General features: G+C 41.4%; 1 protein-coding gene across 1 annotated transcript in view; it reads right to left on the bottom strand.

Annotated features, from left to right (window-relative positions):
* Usp39 (ubiquitin specific protease 39) overlaps window positions 1-25,737 on the bottom strand; it is a 98,619-nt gene that overhangs the window by 57,148 nt on the left and 15,734 nt on the right. Inside the window, exon 6 of the mRNA XM_067152217.2 lies at window positions 10,168-10,454. Coding sequence (XP_067008318.1) covers window positions 10,168-10,454 — 287 coding nt within the window. The remainder of the gene's footprint in view (window positions 1-10,167; window positions 10,455-25,737) is intronic.

The raw sequence follows: 25,737 nt of genomic DNA, 5'->3' as shown, positions 1-25,737 counted from the left end.
TCAAACGGGGAACTATTTTACCTTCCGAACATTTAACTCGTAGGGAGCCATCATTAGAGTAATATTAATTTATACAGAGAGAGCTGTATGACCTCGGGAGTTACGGCTGTAGTTTCCCGTTGCTTTCAGCCATGTAGCAATTGCAAAATAGCTAAGCAATGTTAAATATTATTACAAGGCCACATCAGTGAATCGTCTAGAATGCGGTCCTTGCAACTTACAAAAGCCTGCTACCCTCACTTTCGATGAACCATTAGTTAGTCTGGCCTCTTGATAGATACCAGTCCGACATGTCTCGGCTACATGCTTCATTGGGATGCACAAGCCTCCCCACTGTGGCAAACAAGGGAGGCGTACCATGTTATGGGTGATTACTGTTTTAAGAGAAGATACAACTGGTCAAGCATCCTCTATCCACACTATTGACTATTTTTGTCTTTTACCTATTTCCCTGGGGAAGGGTAGTGTGGATCCAGATCCACAATCCGGTTATGTGAATGATGTTGATCCACAAAATATCACAGTAATATTTGCCACAAATGGAAGATGGTCATTGCTTTTACTCAAATAAAGTCTCAAATCCCAGGTTGATTAAGAAATAATATGAAATATTTTATTTTAGAGAATACATACTTTACTGCCTTACAACAACTATTTCTGCTACGTCGCAGCGCTTCCGTAAGTGTTTTGTTTGTCCAACACTGTCGTCTGTGATGTCTTTGCTCACTGAAGTTCTTTGGTGTCGTTTTATTGATTTTTCTCATTCGATGTAATTTGATGGGCTGTCACTTCATGTGCATTAACTGATTCATTAAACGATTTATTGGTCCAGGGATCATGCTATTTTCCTTTTAATATATATATGTATTGGTCCAGGGAACATGCCATTTTTCAACAAAATACCCGCACTCCCATTCGTTAGAAAGAGAGCTCGTTGGTGCCAGCCCTGGACCTCAAGATAAAAACAAACGACGGCACGAGCAGCGGAATGCAAGACATATGGCCAAAGATAACAAAAATCGCAGACATAGCACTCCCATTCATCGATGCCAGCCCTGGACCTCAAGAAAGAAACAAAAGACGGCGCAAGCAGCGGAATACAACACCATGGACTCCCATTTACAGCCAGTAAATACGTATACATATTTCTTGCTAGTAACGACGGTATTTCTTAATCAACCTGGGATTTTAGACTTTATTTGAGTAAATCAATGATTACCTTTCGTTTGTGACAAATATTAGTGATATTTCGTGGATCAACATCGTTCATGTAACCCCACAATCCTTCCCGGAAAAAGTAATGCCGTTTGTCTCCGCAGCGTGTAAGGTGTTAATCGATCCAGTTTATATCTGATTCTAAAAGAAATTTGATTTGATTTCATACACCATAATAATAACAACAGTTATTTAATTTAATTTCCGGGTTGAACCGTGTTGAATTTGTCTGCACAAAACGTACAGTTTGCCGACGTTTCGAATACATTGCAGTATTCTTTGTCAAGGCGACTGAAATACCCCTACTCGATCCGAGGTAATCAGTCTCCCAGGCAGAAATTACACTACTAGAGTGGCCCTGATCTTGGCCTTTTATATCCTAGCCTTTCTGGCTGACGTAAGCCCTGGCTGTCTCGTGAGTATTCTGGAAAGTATGTGTCACAGCCAGGTAGTGGGGGCTTGCCCGCGCTGTTATGTAATGGGGTTGCGGCCCGTGTGTTTATGTTGTGGTCTGTATGTCTTAAACTATGAATGATAGGCATCCAAGAATTACTGATTTTATATCCTTCTAAATTCATGTTGTTTGTATGTTTATTGATTTCGATAGCCTCGCGGATTTTCCTTTCCAGATTCCAAGGGATAGCTGCTAGGATCTTGGTCTTGTCAAATGATATTCCATGCCTAGTTTCATAGGAATGCTTGGCTACTGCTGAAATATCTGTGTTTTGGTTCTTGGTGTGACGGATATGTTCTTTTAGGCGGGTGGAGATCAGACGTTTTGTCTCACCTGCATAACAAGCTCCGCAGCTACATATAATGTGATATACTCCAGGGGCCTTTAATTCTGTTGTGTCTTTTACTGGTGGTAGATAACGGGCTAGCTTCCGGTGAGGTTTATAGATAGTTTTTATGTTGTATTTGTCCAGTATCTTGCCAATCCTGTCTGTAGTGTTTTTAATGTATGGCAGTATCGCTGTTTTCGGGCGGGTCAGTTCTTCTTTCCCGTTGTTTTCTCCTGCGGCGGCCTTTTCTTTGTTCTCTTCTGATTTTTTAAGGACTCGTCGGATGTTATTGAGCGAGTAGCCATTTTTCCTCAGGGTTCTCGTGAGGTGTTCTTTCTCTTCCTCAAAGTGCTCTGTGTCAGATATCGCTATGGCCCTGTTCACCAGTGATGTTAGGACAGCCTGCTTTTGTGATGGGTGTTGATGAGACGAGGCGTGTAGGTACCTGTCTGTGTGAGTGGGTTTCCTGTATACTGCGCAACTCAGCATCCCATTGGAGTTGCATATTACCAGCACATCCAGGAACGGTAGTTTTCCATCTACTATTTCCATGGTGAACTGAATATTTACGTGTATGGAGTTGAGATGGTCGAGAAATAGCTGTAGGTTATTGCTCCCGTGAGGCCAGATTACGAATGTTTCGTCCACAAAACGGAGAAAACATTTCGGTTTCAGGGCAGATGTAGCTAAGGCTTTCTGTTCGAAGTGTTCCATATACATGTTTGCTATTATTGGAGAGAGTGGCGATCCCATCGCGGCCCCTTCTGTCTGTTCGTAGAACTCCCCGTTGAAATAGAAATAAGTGGCGCTAAGGCATACTTTAGCTATTGGTCTTTTCTACTCTGATGGAGGGCAGCCCACATGCTGTGAGGGGAAGTGGGGTGCGGGCAGTATGTCACTGCCCAATCAGGTAAAAGATCGCCTTGCGGTGGCGCTGAGAACTACTCAGTCTCCCGGGGAGTTTGCCGTGCTCACTTCGCTCTCCGAACTGCTGTGTTGCCGAGTAGCCTTGCGTGGGCGTGTGGGTATTACAAGGAGCTTGCTTGACGAGTTTGTTTTAAGATAATTCTTGTTTTATGAGTAATTCTTGCCGCATCCTTTACTGCATTATTCGATTAGCGTGCTCATGACATGTGATGTGACATTGGTTTGTTTCTATTTGCATTGCTCAATGTCGTAGTATGTAATAACTGCACTATATGTCTTACAATGGCGAAGAGGAAGGAGATAAGGAGCCAGGGTAGAAAAGTGATCACCAATGTTCATGAATATTTTCAAAAGGAAGCAGAAAATAATGGCCCTTTAGTCAGTGTGTATAAAGTGCAGCAGAGAGTCTCGGAAGCTTGTCAAGTTAGTACGCGAACCGGTCAGTGTATAGTAAAGGAAGGTAAAGACATTACCTACCCAGTCATCTGGTTCCATCTCATTGCAATCACCGTGCAAACGAATCAAAAGGAACTGTATAACAAAGGCAATCGACGGATGCCATCTAATAAGAAGAACTCTCCTCAGTTACGGTATTACGTAAAGGTGAATACCCGACACTGAACAAGTGTGTTATGTATCTCTGTACTTTTGAACAAATTATTTTTCAGTCTGTTGTCAATGCACTTTTTATATGCATTATTAATTAACTCGTATTGTACTACATCGAAGATATAATAAAATGTGAAAAATAAATAAATAAAACTCATCCACAAGCCATACTCTAACTATAACATACGAAGCTCTGTATCTCAAAGTTATGTGGATTTCAACACAACTTTTAACACGCGCCCAGGCGCTCCTGGCAACGTTGTATTAGTGGCCTCTGTCTCTTTCCCTTAACGGCCTCTCACGTCGTGCTGGATTGGTCGGCCCCATGCTCCCCGCTTCCCCTGACAGTATGTAGGCCACCCGCCATCAGAGCAGAAAAGACCTTTAGTGTTGACAGGTCTTCTGGAAGTTTCTGGTTTAATAGCAGAAATACTTCTGTTACCGGCACCTTGGTGAAGAGTGACGTGACGTCAAAACTTACTAATAAGTCCGTACTTTCAATTGATTGGTCCTTAAGGAGCTGGATGAAATGTCTGGAGTCCTTCACGTAGGTTTCAGTGTTTCCTGTATGTGGCTGAAGTAGTCCAGCTAGGTAACGGGTGATATTGTGCCTGGGAGATCCTATAGCGCTCACGATAGGTCGCAGAAGTATGCGTTCTTTATGGATTTTAGGAAGGCCATACAATTTAGGAGGTATCAGATCCGAGGATATCAGCTTCTTCTGTATTTCGGCTGGGATACTGGAATTTTTTACTAGTGTGTGGAGTTTGTTCTTAATGCGGTTGGTAGAGTTCCTTATTTTTCTGTATGTAGAATCGGTGAGTAATTGTTCTATTTTCCGAGTGTAGTCTGCCATTATCACCGCAGCGTTGCCTTTATCTGCGGGCAGGATAATTGTTCCCGTATCTTGACGTTGTGTTTTTAGGGCATGAATTTCTTCTTTAATCCAACTGGATGGTGGTGGCTTTGCTGTTCTCCTGTCTGATCTCCTCTGCAGATTCGGTAGGAAGGTGTCGGATTGCAATTTCTCTTTGCTAATTATTTCTTCCACCGGTATACTATTCGGAGCTATTGCGTAGTTGAGTCCTTTTCTCAAGACTGAGGTAGTAGGTTCACTGAGTAGCTTGTCTGTGAGGTTTACTATTACATTCTTCTGCAGTGGAGCAGGTGGTTTCGGTATCTGTTTTTGTAAGAGGCGGTTGAATTTCTTGTTTTGCTTGGCAGTGGCTAGTTTCAGTGTACGCTGGGATTATGTGTTGCTAATGCTGTCTAACGTGGTCCAGTCATTGAACAACAAAGTGCTGGCAAGTTGCAGGTGGAGATGAAATAATTTATTGTTGAGGTGGTCCAGAGTCTGTCTTGTGTCACTGATCTGTTCTCTGAGGAGTTTTATGCTGGTTTCGTGAAGAATACGGTCTGTCCGTTGGTTCTTGGTGTGATATTTCAGTCTCACACATGCTGGTATAATGCTGTTGTCCCTGCAGTGTTTCAGAAATGCGAGCCGAGCCAGATAGTTACTCAATTTTCTTTCGAAGGTTGTCGAACTGCTTAGTAGCTTTGAGAATATCCTCCCCGCAAAGGTTTCGTATCTCAGAACTGAAGCTTCCACGGTTCAACCCGGAAATTAAATAAAATAATTCTTCACACCATGAACCTTTACGTGGAGGATATTCTCAAAGCTACTAGGCAGTTCGACAACCTTCGAAAGAAAATGAGTAACTATCTGGCTCGACTCGCATTTCTGAAACACTGCAGGGACAACAGCATTATACCAGCATGTGTGAAACCGAAATATCACACCAAGAACAGACAGACAGACAGACCGTATTCTTCACGAAACAAGCATAAAACTCCTCAGAGAACGGATCAGTGACACAAGACAGACTCTGGACCACCTCAACAATAAATTATTTCATCTCCACCTGCAACTTGCCAGCACTTTGTCGCTCAATGACTGGACCACGTTAGACAGCATTAGCAACACACAATCCCAGCGTACACTGAAACTAGCCACTGCCAAGCAAAACAAGAAATTCAACCGCCTCTTACGAAAACAGAAACCGAAACCACCTGCTCCACTGCAGAAGAATGTAATAGTAAACCTCACAGACAAGCTACTCAGTGAACCAACTACCTCGGTCTTGAGAAAAGGACTCAACTACGCAGTAGCTCCGAATAGCATACCGGTGGAAGAAATAAGTAGCAAAGAAAAAATTGCAATCCGACACCTTCCTACCGAATCCGCAGAGGAGATCAGACAGGATATATCATGTCTACTGAGAACCGCAAAGCCGCAGCCATCCAATTTGATTAAAGAGGAAATTCATGCCCTAAAAACACTACGTCAAGATACGGAAACAATTATCTTACCCGCAGATAAAGCCAATGCTACGGTGATAATGACACGCACAGACTACACTAGGAAAATAGAACAATTATTCACCGATTCTACATACAGAAAAATAAGCAACCCTACCAACCGTATTAAGAACAAACTCCAACACTAGTAAAAATTCCAGTATCCCAGCCGAAATACAGAAGAAGCTGATATCCTTGGACCCGATACCTCCTAAATTGTATGGCCTTCCTAAAATCCATAAAGAACGCATACCTCTGCGACCTATCGTGAGCGCTATAGGATCTCCCACGCATGATATCACCCGTTACCTAGCTGGACTACTTCAGCCACATACAGGAAACACTGAAACCTACGTGAAGGACTCCCGACATTTCATCCAGCTCCTTAAGGACCAATCAATTGAAAGTACGGACTTATTAGTAAGTTTTGACGTCACGTCACTCTTCACCAAGGTGCCGGTAACAGAAGTATTTCTGCTATTAGACCAGAAACTTCCAGAAGACCTGTCAACACTAGCTAAAGAATGCCTTAGCGCCACTTATTTCTATTTCAACGGGGAGTTCTACGAACAGACAGAAGGGGCCGCGATAGGATCGCCACTCTCTCCAATAATAGCAAACATGTATATGGAACACTTCGAACAGAAAGCCTTAGCTACATCTGCCCTGAAACCGAAATTTTTTCTCCGTTTTGTGGATGACACATTCGTAATCTGGCCTCACGGGAGCAATAATCTACAGCTATTTCTCAACCATCTCAACTCCATACACGTAAATATTCAGTTCACCATGGAAATAGTATCACCATGGAAATAGTAGACGAAAAACTACCGTTCCTGGATGTGCTGGTAATACGCAACTCCAATGGGACGCTAAGTTGCGCAGTATACAGGAAACCCACTCACACAGACAGGTACCTACACGCCTCGTCTCATCAACACCCATCACAAAAGCAGGCTGTCCTAACATCACTGGTGAACAGGGCCATACCGATATCTGACGCAGAGCACTTTGAGGAAGAGAAAGAACACCTCACGAGAACCCTGAGGAAAAATGGCTACTCGCTCAATAACATCCGACGAGTCCTTAAAAAATCAGAAGAGAACAAAGAAAAGGCCGCCGCAGGAGAAAACAACGGGAAAGAAGAACTGACCCGCCCGAAAACAGCGATACTGCCATACATTAAAAACACTACAGACAGGATCGGCAAGATACTGGACAAATACAACATAAAAACTATCTATAAACCTCACCGGAAGCTAGCCCGTTATCTACCACCAGTAAAAGACACAACAGAATTACAGGCCCCTGGAGTATATCACATTAAATGTAGCTGCGGAGCTTGTTATGCAGGTGAGACAAAACGTCTGATCTCCACCCGCCTAAAAGAACATATCCGTCACACCAAGAACCAAAACACAGATATTTCAGCAGTAGCCAAGCATTCCTATGAAACTAGGCACGGAATATCATTTGACAAGACCAAGATCCTAGCAGCTATCCCTTGGAATCTGGAAAGGAAAATCCGCGAGGCTATCAAAATCAATAAACATACGAACAACATAAATTTAGAAGAAGGATATAAAATCAGTAATTCTTGGATGCCTATCATTCATAGTTTAAGACATACAGACCGCAACATAAACACACGGGCCGCAACCCCATTACATAACAGCACGGGCAAGCCCCCACTACCTGGCTGTGACACATACTTTCCAGAATACTCACGAGACAGCCAGGGCTTACGTCAGCCAGAAAGGCTAGGATATAAAAGGCCAAGATCAGGACCACTCTAGTAGTGTAATTTCTGCTTGGGAGACTGATTACCTCGGATCAAGTAGGGGTATTTCAGTCGCCTTGACAAAGAATACTGCAATGTATTCGAAATGTCGGCAAACTGTACGTGATGTGCAGACAAGTACAACACGGTTCAACCCGGAAATTAAATTAAATAATTCTTCACACCGTGGAAGCTTCACTCCTAAGATATTAACAACAGTGTTGTAGTTCAGAGTGGCAAAGGCATTATTTACAGGGAGTTGGGCAGTTTAGGAGAGAAGGATGCATGTTTTATATCTTAGACAAACCATGAAAACTGAAGGACAAGTAACAAATAAGGTATGGGCTCATGGAGATATCAAGAGCGATAAGGATGGGGCTTGACTATTTTGCATACCAGTAGTGCGGACAGGTCTGTTGATGGTGGTGAAACACAAAAGAAATTAGGTGATTACCATAAGAAAAAGTATAGGGATGTATTTAAAACCTGTTTGAAAATGTGCTTCCAAAACTTTGGTCCTGGATTGTCTCTTATCACTTGGTACATGTTCCAAACAATTTCCACAAGAAAGTACATTATTTCTTGGCTCATAAATAAAAACATTCCACTGCTCAATAAACAGTCAAAATTAACCTATTACAGCTGGCTGAGAGATGTAAATGTAACTATGAGAAACATGTAAATAATATTCTCATTGAAAAATCATGGCATACAGTACTCTGAAACATATACTCAATCCCAGTGAACTTGCAAGGAGCCAAGTTAAGGGCAATGTGGCAAAGAAAAACACGGTGTTCAAGCTGCCTGAAGTACGTCAGTTACTGTAGTTTAATTAGGGTCTAGTGAAATCATTGCTGATAAGTGGAAATGTTCTGTTTAGCATACCGAGGATGAGGAAAACCTTATGTGGAAACTGGAGAGAACAGTGCAGTGAATATACATATTATTACAGAGGGATGAAACAGCGACAGTGAATCTGGAACAGCTGACTCAGATTAACACTGAAATGTAAGAAAGCTCACATGTCCTTCTTTGGGAAACTGTGTCATATTTTTGACAGTGCTATGTGCTGATATTGATTTTGTTTTCCTTACTGACAAATGATGATGTGAGGTTTAAAAGTTTGTCCTTTATTCTTAACAAATTATTTTCAATACAATATGTGCTTTAATTGCGAATGAAATATTCAATATTTTCTTGCATGCGGAGCTGGCTATCCGCCCATGTGTGAGATGCTACATAGTAGATTTAGTAAGAAATTAGTTATAGATTTAGTGGAGTTAAGTAGTCAGCCCTGTTACGAACTAGTTTTTCTTTCTTTATTATCTTATACTGATAGTGTATATTATGGTGGGGCAATAAAGATATAATGTATGTAAAAAGAAAAAAAAAAATCCACTTACTCTAGCTTGAAAATGAAACTACAAGTTAATTCGTGTAAATTTACGATATATATGTATCTTGGATAAAAGATATTCTATGTACAGAAACTTTTGCCCATTATGGAGATACGACGATTTGTTATTCTACGCCACGTTCTACGATGCTAGAGCCCTGCACGGATATAAAAAATATTATCCGCATCCGCTCTGCACTTCCTTCATCCGCAAATGGTTATCCACATCCGCAAAATGAATATCCGTGGACATTGTAAATATTTAACTATACCAGGCAAGTTGGCCGTGCGGTTAGGGGCGTGCAGCTGTGAGCTTGCATCCGGGAGATAGCGAGTTCAAACTCCACTGTCGGCAGCCCTGAAGATGGTTTTCCGTGGTTTCCCATTTTCACACCTTAATTAAGGCCACGGCCGCTTCCTTCACAGTCCTAGCCGTTTCCTATCCCATCATTGCCACAAGACCTACTGTATCTGTGTCAGTGCAACGTAAAGCAAAAAAAAAAAACCAATTACTACAACATATTGCACCAAAGGTACTGAAATGGGTAGATCTGTTAACATAATACAAAATGCCTGATGCCTGGCACCTGTTCCTCTTGCGACAACTACCGACGTATTGACCTTTATTCCATTCTTCCAATAATTGTGGGCAGGAGCCAGTTAGGCTAAGTTCAGAATTACAGCTTTATGGACTCAAGGTTCTTCATACATCACCATTCTTCCATAACACTGTTAAGGGTCGCCTAACCACAAGCAAAGTAAGAGTATACCTCAGCGAAAATTAATACACTTAATTATTTAGAAATTATCAGCATAATTATCCACACTGCCATTCAGTTTGTATCCGCCAAGACCCTAACTTCGCGGATATGCGCATCCCTGCAGGGCTCTACAAATAGCCTGTTGGAAGTCATGTCTGGCAGGAAACACGGACTGACATTTTACTTTTCTTTTTAAAACAGCAAAGAGAACATAATACTGAATGCTTACTTTCGTTATACATTCTAGATTCTCACAGCCATTTCATAAATACACCCCTTTAACTTAATACCAAATCACTACTAGTTTATAACCATTAGCACTTACTAACCACAACTTACCTGAGGGATGATATTCTCCCGGAACTCATCTTTGAAGAGGGGTGGTGGTGGCAGGTCACAGGTTAGGTAGAGAAAGGGAGACTCTGTCACCTTTTCCTGATACTCGTCCATCTGCAACAGAGCCTCCTTCTGCTCCTCTTCAAGCTCGATGGGTGGGATCTTACGAGTGTATATTCGCATTGAACCCAGAAATGATTTATATACAATTGAGGAGTCTTTTTTCTTTGTGCCATTCAAAGCTAAATGAAGAGCATTTAAAAACCACGAAAGAAAATCGATGGGATCACCTAGAAAGTTAAATATTTTCTGTGAGATATTAATCACAAACAATAATGCACCTTTCTGTTAGGAAGGAATTGTGGGTGAAAGAATGAAATGAAATGCTGCATGGCTTTTAGTGCCGGATATGTCTGAGAACATGTTCGGCTCGCCAGGTGCAGGTCTTTTGATTTTACGCCCGTAGGCGACCTGCGCGTCGTGATGAGGATGAAATGATGATGAGGACGACACAAACACCCAGCCCTCGTGTCAGCGAAATTAACCAAAATGGTTAAAATTCCTGACCCTGCCGGGAATCGAACCCGGGACCCCTGTGACCAAAGGCCAGCACGCTAACCATTTAGCCATGGAGCCGGACAGAATTGTGGGTAACTAGATATTGCTTGTACTCAGTTGAAACCTTCTATCAGTAATTCAACTTCATATTACTTCCCAAATGAAAAATGTATTAACCATATGACATTAATTACAATGACCAGCAAAAAAAACCACATATTTAGTCCATCTGAAACCTTGTAAAACTAAAATATTATGACATTGTAACAGAACTGCAATGTATCCTAAATTAATTAGCCAATTTGAAAAGTTGCAGTGCCATAACTGATTATGATAATCGCACCAACTCACCAACATGAATTTGGAAATGTTGAAATCTGGAGCTTTGCACTGTTGTATGGCAGTCCATTTGTCTACGTGTTTGCGACACATTTCTACTGCCTCAGCAAAGGGTACCAACTCTAGCTGCAGTTACAGAAGGCATGTTCTCTTGTGGCATAAGCTCCCATTCTGCCTGAGTTTCAGCCCAAAGTTCTGCCAGGAACTCCAATCAAGTCTCCCAAACATATCTCAGCCATGCTCTATTAGGTTTAGGTTGTGACTACAAAAGGCCACACCATGCACTCAATCTTAACTTCATCAAGGTACTCCCGTACATAGACGGCAACGAGTGCGCGAGCATTGTCGCCGATGAGAGGTACAAGAGGCACCAAGCGATTGAGTAAAGTCTCCATAATGTATTGGACGGCTGTCAGACTCCAATTTTCAATGAACACAAACTCCATGTCATCGCCGCGGAGCCAAAACCGTGAACGTGACAATGCTCTTCCTATCCATTATTTCCCTTAAGACTGGTCACGCCCCCCTGCTACATAAATGATATGCAGTCCATCAGAACAATTTTCATTGTGTTAATTTTCCCATGCCAAAGTGTAAAGGAAAATTAACCTTAAATACGCTACAAGGTCTTTTTTTTTTTAGCTCACTCCGAGTGTCAGAGGAACATGCACGGAAGGCGACAGCGCAGCCGGGTGCCTCCTTTGCCGAGAGATATATTGCTTCATGAGATTATCTAATCAACAATCATCATCATCAATCAATACTGATCTGCATTTAGGGCAGTCACCCAGGTGGCAGATTCCCTATCTGTTGCTTTCCTAGCCTTTTCCTAAATGATTTCAAAGAAATTGGAAATTTATTGAACATCTCCCTTGGTAAGTTATTCCAATCCCTAACTCCCCTTCCTATAAATGAATATTTGCCCCAGTTCGTCCTCTTGAATTCCAACTTTATCTTCATATCGTGATCTTTCCTACTTTTATAAACGCCATTCAAACCTATTCGTCTACTAATGTCATTCCACGCCATCTCTCCGCTGACAGCTCGGAACATACCACTTAGTCGAGCAGCTCTTCTTCTTTCTCTCAATTCTTCCCAACCCAAACATTGCAACATTTTTGTAACGCTACTCTTTTGTCGGAAATCACCCAGAACAAATCGAGCTGCTTTTCTTTGGATTTTTTCCAGTTCTTGAATCAGGTAATCCTGGTGAGGGTCCCATACACTGGAACCATACTCTAGTTGGGGTCTTACCAGAGACTTATATGCACTCTCCTTTACATCCTTACTACAACCCCTAAACACCCTCATAACCATGTGTAGAGATCGGTACCCTTTATTTACAATCCCATTTATGTGATTACCCCAGTGAAGATCTTTCCTTATATTAACACCTAGATACTTACAATGATCCCCAAAAGGAACTTTCACCCCATCAACGCAGTAATTAAAACTGAGAGGACTTTTCCTATTTGTGAAATTCACAACCTGACTTTTAGCCCCGTTTATCAACATACCATTGCCTGCTGTCCATCACACAACATTTTCGAGGTCACGTTGCAGTTGCTCACAATCTTGTAACTTATTTATCACTCTATAGAGAATAACATCATCCGCAAAAAGCCTTACCTCCGATTCCACTCCTTTACTCATATCATTTATATATATAAGAAAACATAAAGGTCCGATAACACTGCCCTGAGGAACTCCCCTCTCAACTATTACAGGGTCAGACAAAGCTTCACCTATTCTAACTCTCTGAGATCTATTTTCTAGAAATATAGCAACCCATTCAGTCACTCTTTTGTCTAGTCCAATTGCACTCATTTTTGCCAGTAGTCTCCCATGATCCACCCTATCAAATGCTTTAGACATGTCAATCACGATACAGTCCATTTGACCTCCAGAATCCAAGATATCTGCTATATCTTGCTGGAATCCTACAAGTTGAGCTTCAGTGGAATAACCTTTCCTAAAACCGAATTGCCTTCTATCGAACCAGTTATTAATTTCACAAACATGTCTAATATAATCAGAAAGAATGCCTTCCCAAAGCTTACATACAATGCATACAATGCAGTACAGTAGCAATAACCATTGCTTCACAGCAATAGTTTAGTTTAACATTTGTGGTATTGGTAGCGTGTTCAATGTGATCGCTTTAAAATAGCTTAGTTTCTGTAGGAACACAAAAGTTATCGTGTGTTTAATGAGTGATGAGTACAGTAGAACAAGTGTTGTGCTATGTGAAGCATTTTTCTTATACAGAGTGCCATTTTCAATTCATTCACAAATTTCCTGGCATTCTCCCTCCCCATAGGAGTACAGTACGTAAATTACTAAAGAAGTTCCGCACCACCGGGTTCATTCTTAACAAGAAATCACGCAGGAAACGAACCATTTTAACAGAGAAAAACTTGACAAAATAGGAACTCTCTTGGAAAGAACTCCAACAAAATCCCTGTCGCGTCTTGCCGTACAAGCTAATGTGTCATTAACTTCTGCCCTCAAAGCAACAAAACTGTTAAAAGCCAAACCGTACAAACCCACCCTGCCCAAGAGGACCTGACAGTTTCGCTAGGGTTCGGTATTGTAACTAGTTGCTTTAGTCAATTCATGATGGGTATGTTGACCCGGAACTTTTATTTTATAGTGATGAGGCATGGATACACTTAAGTGGCTATGTAAACAGACAAAACAATCGCTACTGGTGTGCAGAAAATCCGTCCACTTCATGATGTAAATATAGGTGTATGGTGCGCAATAAGTGCTTGCAGAATTATAGGGCCTATATTTCTCCGTGAAACAGAAAATGCTGATTAATATATATATATTAATGTTATTCTCAGACCATTCTTTCAAGAGCTGATGGAAGAAGAAAGGAGTAATGGTTACTTTTTGCAAGATAATGCTATGGCACACACTGCTAAACGGTCTTTGGAGGTAATATGGGAAGTTTTCGAAGATCGTGTGGTTATTTACATCTGATTTAAATCCCTGTGATTATTACCTGTGGGGAATGCTGAAGGAAAATATGTATGTGAACAACCCTCACACAAGAGAACTTTACACAAGTTATTTCGAACACCACACGGGCAGAGATTCGCCGAGTGTCTGCAAACCTATTTATGAGGTGTCAGGCATGTTTGATGGCTGAGGGACATTTTAAACATCAAATGTAATGCCAGGTAGGGTTTAGACTAATAGTTTCACTAGAAATGGCTATCTATAAGTGAGAATTGCCGCGATGTAGTGGGGAGGAAAAGCGTGCATTATACCGGCTAGCGACGGAGAGTCATTGCGCCAGCCGTGCTGTGCTGTGAGTGGTGCTGCAGAGCGAGCTAGAAAAAGACCCTGTACATTATACTCTAGGAGTGCATAAATATGTCACGCAAACATACAGTACATTCCTACAGTATGGTAAGGTTCATTTTCCTTTACACATCAGCTTAGGAAAATCAAGACAACGGAAGCTGTTCTGATGGACTGCTGGGAGGCATGACCAGTCTTAAGGAAAATGATGGGTAGGAAGAGCATTGTCACATTCGTAGTGACGATGTGTGCATTAATGGTAAACCCAACCCAGACCACAACACAGCCTCCACTGAATGGTGCCCTTGGACAGAAAAACCAAGGTGAATACAGTTCCCAGGTTTTCTCCAAACTCTCTTTCTTCCTTCCACCCATCTGGTGCCCTTAAACAGACTCTGGATTCGTCCATAAACAGCACTGATCTCCACTGCTCCATAACGTTGACAGCGGTGCTCACATGTAAGTTAAGATCCCGTGGTGGTCCTCGTAGACTGTACAACCTCCTCCTACTTGCTAATGTTCGTACCCCACACTTGCTGCAAACGATCACAAAGAACTTGCATTACGAGAAAGCAATTGTCGCACTCAGTAGTGCTTCTCCTATGACCAGGACCAGGTGCCTTCTCTTCACCTTTTAACAGTTCCATACACATTAGAACACAGACATGCCTGTAATGTCTGCCACACAATGAAGATTGCACACATACTCCACTAATGCAAAATTCCTTGCTGCATTTTCAGGAGAAAACACAATTATGACCAGACGTACAAGCAAAACTAACTACTGTAGACAAGCCAGAATGTCCACAAAAACACGCAGCATAAGAAGTTACATGAATAAACCTCAAGATAGTTGTTTGTGGTTATTCTTCTCAAAAGCGGGAAACATCAATATTGGTGTGTGATATTTCAGACTCTATACCGACATTGACAACTGGTCATATCAGACATTTCCATTGTAAATAATCCACACTGATATCAATAATGCTCCTCTAGCCAAGCACTTTTTATTTAACTGGAGTGTTAGTTTTAGTCAAATCATCACCAATATTAATCACAGCAAGATTTTAAAACTCTTCTTCTTCCTTATCCATTCCTTTTTCCAGGTTCTCTCTGGGTAGGGTAGTGTACGAAAGCTCTCCACCTTATTCGATCTTTCCACCATTTCTCTTCTACTACTATATTGCTATTGCTATCAATACAGTCCACAACAGAGCTCCTCCATGTCATTCTAGGCCGTCTCCTAGGCTCTTTGCAGTCTCTGTATCCACGAATGTTCTCTTTGGTATTCTCTCTCCTGGCATTTTCATCATGTGTCCAAACCATTTTAGCTTTGCTATATCTATCTCTTCTTGAAGTTTACGCACTCCCACGCTTCTCCTTATTTCCTCATTTTGTATTCTATCTTGTCTTTCCCTGTATGCTCCTCAAGAACCTCATTTCAGCTGCTTGTATCTTACTTTGGTTCCACATAGTCAGCGCCCAGGCTGCTGAAGCATAGGTCAGTAGAGGTGTATAATAGGACGAGTATAAAACCTTCTTGCACTTCATTGGCACAACTTTATTCCATAGAATGTCTCTCACACACTGGTAGAAACTTGCAGACTGCTGTATTCTTAAATCAATTTCTCCATCCAAATTTCCATCTTGTGACATCATGCTGCCCAAATATTTAAAATTTTTCACTACTTCAAGAGGTTCATTTGCTATTTTTGTCACTCCCCTGGATTTTCTGTTACCTTTCATCCTGATCAAAGTCTTGCTTTTCGCAGTAAGATTTTAAAACTATGTCAATTATTGTAAACCTTCCTCCTTGTAAAATTAAGCTTTTACTGTATCTGTAATTTTTTTTTTTTTTCTCATTAGTTTTATTCATATGAATTCTTTTTTCCATTTCTATTAAAAGCTGAAGAAGAACTTAACATAGATCAAAACATGTCCTTTACACGTAATGACTGCACAGACCATTTAATTTATGTGGTGTGGTGATGATGATGATGATTGTTGTTTAAAGGGGCCTAACAGCTAGGTCATCAGCCCCTAATAGTACGAGATGAACGAAATGAAAAATGTATCCATTGACTAAACTCTAAAACGAATCACAATGAAAAAAATGATCGTGAAACAAAAACAATCGGTGGATCCTATTCGGGAGTCCAAAATTCAGGTCACCGGCCTCTCATAATGATACTAATCACTGGTAAAGCAGAACCGCGGTGTTCCTCCTATAGTGGTATTAATCACAGGTAACGTAGACTCATGGTGTTTCTTGCATGATGGTACTAATCACAGGTAATGTAGACCCATGGTATGTCACACACAATTGCACCACTCACAGGTAACATAAACCTATGGTGTTTCACACATGATGTTCCTAACTTAGTGGGATTGATCACGAACGCCAGTATTCACATGGAGTTCCTCACTTAGTGGAACTAATCACAGGCCACGTATACTCCTGGTGTCGCTCACATAATGCTACTAATCATAGGGAATGTAGACCCACGGTGTATCACACATTATGGTAACGCCTACAGGTAACACGACCCAGGGTTTTCATCAAAGTGGTACTTATCACGGGTGCCAGTCAAACCTGTGGTTTTTCTCACAAAGTGGTACCAACCACAGGGAACATAGGCTCATGGTGTTCCTTATAAAGTGGTACTACTCATAGGTAACGCAGACCCATTCTGAACACAGTGGAGCCGACCAGTGGAATGCACACGATGACACTTATCTCAACGCCCAGACCCATAGTGTTTCTCGCATAATGGTACTGCTCCTATGTAACGCAGACCCATGGTTTTCCTCACAAGGCGGTACTAGTTGCAAGTAACGTCAACCCATGATGTTCCGCACATAGTGGTACTAGTCACAAGTAATAACATGGTTCCAATATCATCATCCCTTGGTCACCCCTTTCAGTCGCCTCTTACGATAGGCAGGGAGATACCGTAGGTGTATTCTTCGTCTGCATCCCCCACCCACAGGGGGTTGTACGTTTGGTCCACAAGATCTATTTTATTTCCCTCAAGTCCGCCGGCAAGCCGGTCAGAAGCCCCCTATCCACCACCTGGGACGTGCCACGTGGGAGTATCACCTCTCCCCCTGCTATGCCAGCGTAGTAGGTTCGTGGAATTTTAGTGGTGCATATTATTGTATTGAATAGGTGGACAATATATGCCTTGCTAAGAACTGTTTAACTATATTAAGTCAATACAGAACCAAAGATTAAATTTTTATCGCATGTTGTGACTACTACTACTGGCCTTACGTCCCACCAACTACTTTTACTCTTTTCGGAGACGTCGAGGAGCCAGAATTTTGTTTTGTAGGAGGTCTTTTTACGTGCCAGTGAATCTACCGACACGAGGCTGAGGTACCTGAGCACCTTGAAATACCACCGGACTGAGCCAGGATCGAACCTGCCAAGTTGGGGTCAGAAGGTCAGCGCCTCAACCGTCTGAACCACTCAGTCCACCTATGTTGTGATTGTCCCAATCAATAATGTTCCTCAAATACTAAACTGAAACTTCTCAAATAGGCTAATTAACATAAGACACATTACTAAATAGTCGCAATGTCATAACATCTGATTTATACAAGGTTTGAAACAGGCTGGTGAGTGTAGTAGTTCAAACCAGCACTGCTTTTCTATAATCAGAGATATAACATGAAAGTAAAAAATATAAAAGGTACATTGACAGTATCAAGTACAGTACATCCAATATTACTAGTTTAAAAGAAGTGGAATTGGAATATTTTCTAATGCGAGTATCTTACAAAATTAATAAATAACTATTTCATTAATGAAATATCAGAGCCAGTCATTTAAAATCCGTACACTCATGACTGTAGGAATAACATAATTAACGTTCGGTCACGTGACACACCTTGCACTGGTAGCAAGCAGTGTCTTCGCCATCTGCAATATCTTCAGTAGTCTCAGCTTTTGTCAGGAGTTGTGACACACATCGTGCCATCATTATTAGTGTGAAACAAAGGAGGAGAGCTGCCAGATAAAATATGTCCACTCCCTGTCACTGAAGTTGAATGTTACATACAAGTACAGGAAAGATTTTTTTGCATTACACAAGAAGAAATATTTTGAAGCAATTTTGAGATACCATACCTTAATGAATCATATAATTCTGGTTAAGAACAAAATGATATTTTAGCAAATTAAAGTTATAAGGTTGTGCAAGTGAGATGGTGATTTTCAGGACTGAAATGATCCTAGTGTTTGCAGATGACATAGTACTTATGGGTGAAACCTTGGGTCAGGTGACTGCTGATACACCCCATTTTATGTAAGCAAGGAAGGTCAATGACAAAAAGACGAAGTATATGGTTGTCTCACGCCAATACAACAATCAGGATGATAAAAGTATCAACAGACAGAATTTTGTGAGAGTAGATACCTTCAAGTACTTAGGTTCCAGATTTTCAAGCAGAAGTAAGGTGGAAAAGGAGGTATGGCAAAGGATAAAGTACACTACTTATATCTGTTTCAAATTAAATCACCTGTTTTTGTCACACTTGGTACCTCAGAGAAGCAAGATCCATTTTTACATGAGTCTAGTATGGGCTGCACTAATGTATGGGTGTGAGGCATAGGCAACTCCAAAGAGAGAAAGGATGCATTTGAGAGGAAAGTGCTGAGGAAGATCGAAGGTACAACATATGATGGAGAGGCTAGAAGATGGGAAAGAATACGTGCAGAAGATCTTCATTGATACCTTGGGCAAACAAATATCAGCAAGACGATAGGAAAGAAAAACTGCAGTGGTTACGGCATGTTTGGAGGGCAAAGAGAATTCTCCCAAACCAAGTGCTCAGTTTTCAGAATTACAAAAAACGACTAAGAGGATACCCAAGAAGGAGGTAGAAGGATAGAGTGATGGTGATGTTGCTACTGTAGAGGATACTACGGACAAAAGAAGATGGGCTCACATCTGAACAATGTGAACGATTGTAACCGTCAGTAAATTGTAACTTTTGTCTCTACCATGGGCCTCAAAGGACTGTTTAGAGTATTATATGATGATCTGATTGTGCAAATATTAATAAAGGAAAAAATTAAACATTCATTCATGCATACATACATACATACATACATACATAATCATTATAGACTGTTGTGCCTTTCAGCGTTCAGTCTACAAGCTTCTGTGAATTTACTAAACGTCGCCACAATCCTTGATTTGTAACTAGTGTTGTGGCCTCATTTAGTTCTATACCTCTTATCTGTAAATCGTTAGAAACTGAGTCTAACCATCGTCGTCTTGGTCTACCTCTACTTCTCTTACCCTCCATAACAGAGTCCATTACTCTCCTAGGTAACCTATCCTCCTCCATTTGCCTCACATGACCCCACCACCACCAAGCCTGTTTATGCGTACAGCTACATCCATCGAGTTCATTCCTAAATTAGCCTTTATCTCCTCATTCCGAGTACCCTCCTGTCATTGTTCCCACCTGTTTGTACCAGCAATCATTCTTGCTACTTTCATGTCTGTTACTTCTAACTTATGAATAAGATATCCTGAGTCCACCCAGCTTTCACTCCCGTAAAGAAAAGTTGGTCTCAAAACAGACCGATGTAAAGATAGTTTCGTCTGGGAGCTGACTTCCTTCTTACAGAATACTGTTGATCGCAACTGCGAGCTCACTGCATTAGCTTTACGACACATTGATTCAATCTCACTTACTGTATTACCATCCTGGAAAACACACAACCTAAATACTTGAAATTATCAACCTGTTCTAGCTTTGTATCACCAATCTGACATTTCTCTTGAATTTCTTACCTACTGACATCAATTTAGAATCTGAGAGGCTAATTTTCATACCATACTCATTGCACCTATTTTCAAGTTCCAAGATATTACACTGCAGGCTTTCGGCACAATCTGCCATTAAGACCAAGTCGTCAGCATAGGCCAGACTGCTTACTACATTTCCACCTAACTGAATCCCTCCCTGCCATTTTATACCTTTCAGCAGATGATCCATGTAAACTACGAACAGCAAAGGTGAAAAATTACAGCCTTCTCTAATCCCTGTAAGTACCCTGAACCAAGAACTCATTCTACCATCAATTCTCACTGAAGCCCAATTGTCAACATAAATGCCTCTGATTGATTTTAATAATCTACCTTTAATTCCATAGTCCCCCAGTAGAGGGAACATCTTTTCCCTCGGTACTCGGTCATGTGCTTTCTCTAGATCTATGAAACATAAACACAACTGTCTATTCCTCTCGCAGCATTTTTCAATTACCTGGCACATACTGTAAATCTGATCCTGACAGCCTCTCTGTAGTCTGAAACCACACTGGTTTTCATCCAACTTCCTCTCAACGAATGATCGCACCCTCCCTTCCAAGATGTCAGTGAATACTTTGCCTGGTATACTAATCAAGGAGATACCTCGATAGTTGTTGCAATCCTTCCTGTTCCCTTGCTTATAGATAGGTGTAAATATTGCTTTTGTCCAATCTGAAGGTACCTTACTAACACTCCATGCTAATCTTACTACTCCATGAAGCCATTTTATCACTGCCTTCCCACTATACTTCACCATTTCCGGTCTAATTTCATCTATTCCTGCTGCTTTATGACAATGGAGTTTATTTACCATCCTTTCCACTTCCTCAAGAGTAATTTCACCAACATCATTTTCCTCCTCCCCATGAGCTTGGCTGTTCGCAACACCACCAGGATGGTTTCCTTTTACATTGAGAAGATGTTCAAAATATTCCCTCCACCTCTCCAGTGTAGTGTTGGCTACTGAATGCATGATTCGAAGCAGTGTATAGATTCATTCAAGTGTCTGAGTGAATCGATTCACTGGAACGGCGAGCTCATGGCACACGATTCAGCTTACTCCCAGCGGACAGTGCTTCATGGCACACGATTCAGCTTACTCCCAGCGGACAGTGCTGAGTGGTGCACTCACTGGACGCTGACGGGGAGCCGAGCTTCCACTGCAGCGAGACATACAGTGAGCCATAGCACACCGAAAGAATCGTGAACGAACACGGCTCAGTGAGACACAAAATACACACAGCTCCTTATCGGCTCACTGTCCGACTCGCTGGCTGAATGTGTCAGTGTACTGGCCTTCGGTTCGGAGGGTCCAGGGTTCGATTCCCGGCCGGGTCGGGGATTTTAACCTTCACTGGTTAATTCCAATGGCCCGGGGGCTAGGTGTTCGTGCTGTCCCCAACATCCCTGCAACTCACACACCACACACACAATAATACGCAGTTACCTACGCATGTCAGATGCCGCTCATCCTCATCAGAGGGTCTGCCTTACAAGGGCTGCACTCGGCTAGAAATAAATTAAATTTTTAAAAATTGGCTCACTGGACACTGGCGGAGAGCCAAGCTTCCGCTGCAGCGAGACATACAGTAAGCCATGGTACATTGAAAGAATCGTATGCTATAATGGACTCTCGAGCTCAGCTCATTTGAAAATAATACCCATTTGCATTCACTGTCCTCTTCTTACAGGGAGGTTTAAATAATAGATGGATTTATTTGCAGTGTTAAAAAGGTAGTCAAAACATAATTCTGAAGTAGCTAGTAAGTAGGTAGGCTATTAGGTTATGCTATTTATTAGTTTAATGAATCTTAGTATTATAACTTAGTTGACATTTGACAATTAAACTCGACTGTAGTCTGTCCTATGACAATGAATCATGCTCATGACCAGTCAAAAGTACCTGTTTTATATTGGGAAGAACGGCTCGGTATTCTCTCAGTTCATATGACACATCGTTGCACAAGACTTCAATCATATGTGGACAGACGCAATAACTTAACCAACAGTATGTTGAATCAGAAAACCAGTGGGCTACTTACTGTACATCTCGGGTAGCCTATACAAAATATGACGATTTAAAAAAATTTCATCTGATAGAAAAATACATATTTTCAAAAATGAGTGAGCGAGTTGTCGTGCAGTTAGTATTGTGCAGCTCTGCGTTTGTATTTGGCGGATGGTGGGTTCGAATCCCACCGTCGGCAGCCGTTAAGATGCTTTTCTGTAGTTTCCCCATTTTCACACCAGGAAATGCTGGGACTGTACCTTAATTCATGCCATGGCTGCTACCTTCCTAATCCTAACCTTTCCCACCCTGCGTCGCCGGAAACCTTTGATGTATTAGAGTGACAGGCATTTTTTTCTAAGAAAGGAGTTCATAGTATGAAGACCAGATGGCAGCTGCGAGTACTGAATGCTGTTGCTGCTGTCTTACCAGCACATACTACACAGATGCAGTAGGAGCAGTGACTAAGGTGCCGTGAATCGGATCACTGTATCGATTCAGTAACGTGAACGGAATCAAATTAATCACTTCAGTAAAATTAATCAAAAGTCCCATCACTACTCCAGTGATTCCCTGGGATCTATTATGAATTCACCTGAATTACTCAAAACACTGTTCATTTCCTTTTTTCCCTCCTTTTCCTAAGATTCTTTATTACTGTCCAGAAAGTTTTCCCTGCTGCTTGACCTAGCCTTTCCAGGTTATTACCAAAATCTTCCCACGACTTCTTTTTGGATTCAACAACTATTTGTTTCGCTCTCTTTCTTTCATCTACGTACAAATCCTTGTCTGCCTCGCCCTTGTTTGGAGCCTTTTCTGATGAGCCTTCTTTTTACGTTTACAAGTTGCTCTCACTTCATAATTCCACCAAGATGTTCGCCTTTTCCCATCTTTACACACAGTTGTTACTAGGCATTCCCTTGCTGTTTCTACTACAGCATCCCTGTATGCCACCCATTCACTTTCTATATCCTGAACCTGCTTACTGTCTAATGTTCGAAACTTCTCACCAATTATATCCATGTACTTCTGTCTAATTTCCTCGTCCTGGAGATTTTCTACCCTTATTCGTTTGCAGACAGATTTCACTTCCTCTACCCTAGGCCTAGAGATACTTAGTTCACTACAGATCAGATAGTGGTCTGTATCATCGAAAAATCCGCTGAAAACTTGTACATTCGTAACAGATTTCCTGAATTCCAAGTCGGTTAAGATATAGTCCATTATGGATCTGGAACCCCTTGCCACCCATGTGTAGCGGTGAATAGCCTTATGCTTGAAAAATGTATTCTTAACTGCTAAACCCATACTAGCACAGAAGTCCAGCAAACGCTTCCCATTTCCATTACCTTCCATATCTTCCCATTTAACAATCACCCTTTCGTATCCTTCAGTTCTATTCCCAACTCTCGCATTGAAATCGCCCATTAGCACTATTCTATCCTAGCTGTTGACCCTGACCACGATGTCACTCAATGCTTCATAAAACTTGTCAAGTTCATACTCATCTGCACCCTCACATGGTGAATACACTGAGACAATTTTCGCCCTAATTCCTCCAATTGCCAAATCTACCCACATCATTCGCTCATTTACGTGCCTAACAGGAAATGGTATTCCTGATAAACAGCCCTATCCCAGACTCTGCCCTTCCCTTTCTAACACCCGTCAAGTACACTTTATAATCTCCTATCTCTTCCTCGTTATCCCCATTACCCGAATATCACTTACTCCTAGCACATCCAGATGCATCCTCTTTGCTGACTCAGCCAGTTCTACTTTCTTTCTTCCATAAGCCCCATTAATATTGATAGCTCCCCATCAAATTCCATTTCGTTCGCCAAGTTGTTTCCAAGGAGTCCCTCGCCTGTCAAATGGGAGTGGGACTCCATTACTCCCATCGGTCCAAGGCTTGCTTAAAATGTTCTGAGCTTGGTAAATTAATGAAGCAGGATGCTACCCTACTTGCACATAGTCCAAGTGAGGATCTCTCCTTTTAAAGGGTTATGGACCACCGGTGAATTGTATAGTCCTAGCTACCTGAGCACAAGGAGGGCCATGACTCAGAATATGTCCGAGATGCCCACTCCCATTCCATAGCAACTGGTATCCCGACTCTCAGGACCACTTACTAGGCCACTTAGCCGTTGCCTATGGTTCACGAACTAGGACATGACAACAGTAACCCATGAATAAATTAAATGGGGAAAAAAATTTAAAATTAAGTACAGAAAGAGAACATTAAGACTGGATGAAATTCAATAAAAGAAAAAAAAATATCGTCGCCATAAGACCTATCCTGTTTCGGTGCGACGTAAAGCAAAAAAAAAGACTTGCTAATACTTAAAGTGATATTCTTTGTTACCATCATTCAATGGTAGGTCTAGCAGAGGAATATTTCAGTGTAGCGAACTTAGTGAAAGAGGAGATTCGCATCTTCTTGGAGTTGATAAAGAAGTTTAATTAAGTCAGATCTCCTGCTATGTTGCAATGGATGAATTGTACTGTCAATAGTCACAAATTGATATATTAAATTAACTTTAAAGCTTTTCAGTATGTCGAACACTAGTTAAAACACCTATAACATAAATGTAAAAAGAAATAAAAATCGCTATTAAACAAAACTTTTTGCATATCCATAAGTAGGCCATCACACAACAAAGATGTGAAACCAACTAGCGATTATGTTCTTTGTCAGTACGGCAGTCTCGTGATCTTGAATCAAACACAATGACAGGTCACTGTAGGAAGAAGGACAATCTGCACACCATACACTGCCATCTCCAAATAAGTCTCTCTCCTCATCTTTTCAGACTCCGACAAGCTCATTTCTACTTCCCAGCTTCCCCAGGAGAGGCCATCTTTCAGTCTTCATGAAGGAAGTGTAGGGTAAGGTAAAAGCTTAACAATACACGAAAAGGAAAGAAAAAGATGAACAGAGGCTGTTCTTTCCCCCCAGCTCACTTGCACTCACATTTTTCCTTTTTCTCTTCTTTTTCTTTTTACATACTTTTCTTTCCACCTTCATCTGTATTCTATTCTTTCCTTGTCGGTCTTTTGTTGCACGTTATTTTATTTACTTCTTCTACCATATTTCTCCCCCATCTGAGAATGTTGCTGTCTATTTTACAATGCACATACATATTGAACAGGAACCAAGATGCAGTCATCACTTCCTGAACCACTACGGTAAACTGTCATTATTAGAGAAGTCTTCCTCACAGACAGCCCTGTTTTCTCTTCTGAAAATGCAGAGCAAAGTCTCTGCGAAATGTAAAGAACTTCCCCTTGTTTTCTTGACAAGGCAAAGGCCCAAAAGCCGCATTATCTTGTCTATCTCTTACAGTTGGTTTTACAGAAAGATTTATGTAGAATATTACCAACAAATACATTCCTTCTATAAACGTTACTTCTCCATTCGTGCAGGGCCCACTTTTAAACATGTCATCCTCAGCTTCAGTGATGCCTACAAGACGCGTCTTCCTTGATGCAGACGAACCATCGCTTCTTTGGACGACCTTGGGATTG

This window comes from Anabrus simplex, chromosome 8, assembly GCF_040414725.1.
Source record: "Anabrus simplex isolate iqAnaSimp1 chromosome 8, ASM4041472v1, whole genome shotgun sequence".
Lineage (NCBI taxonomy): Eukaryota > Metazoa > Arthropoda > Insecta > Orthoptera > Tettigoniidae > Anabrus > Anabrus simplex.
This window is presented reverse-complemented; position numbering and strand designations above follow the sequence as displayed.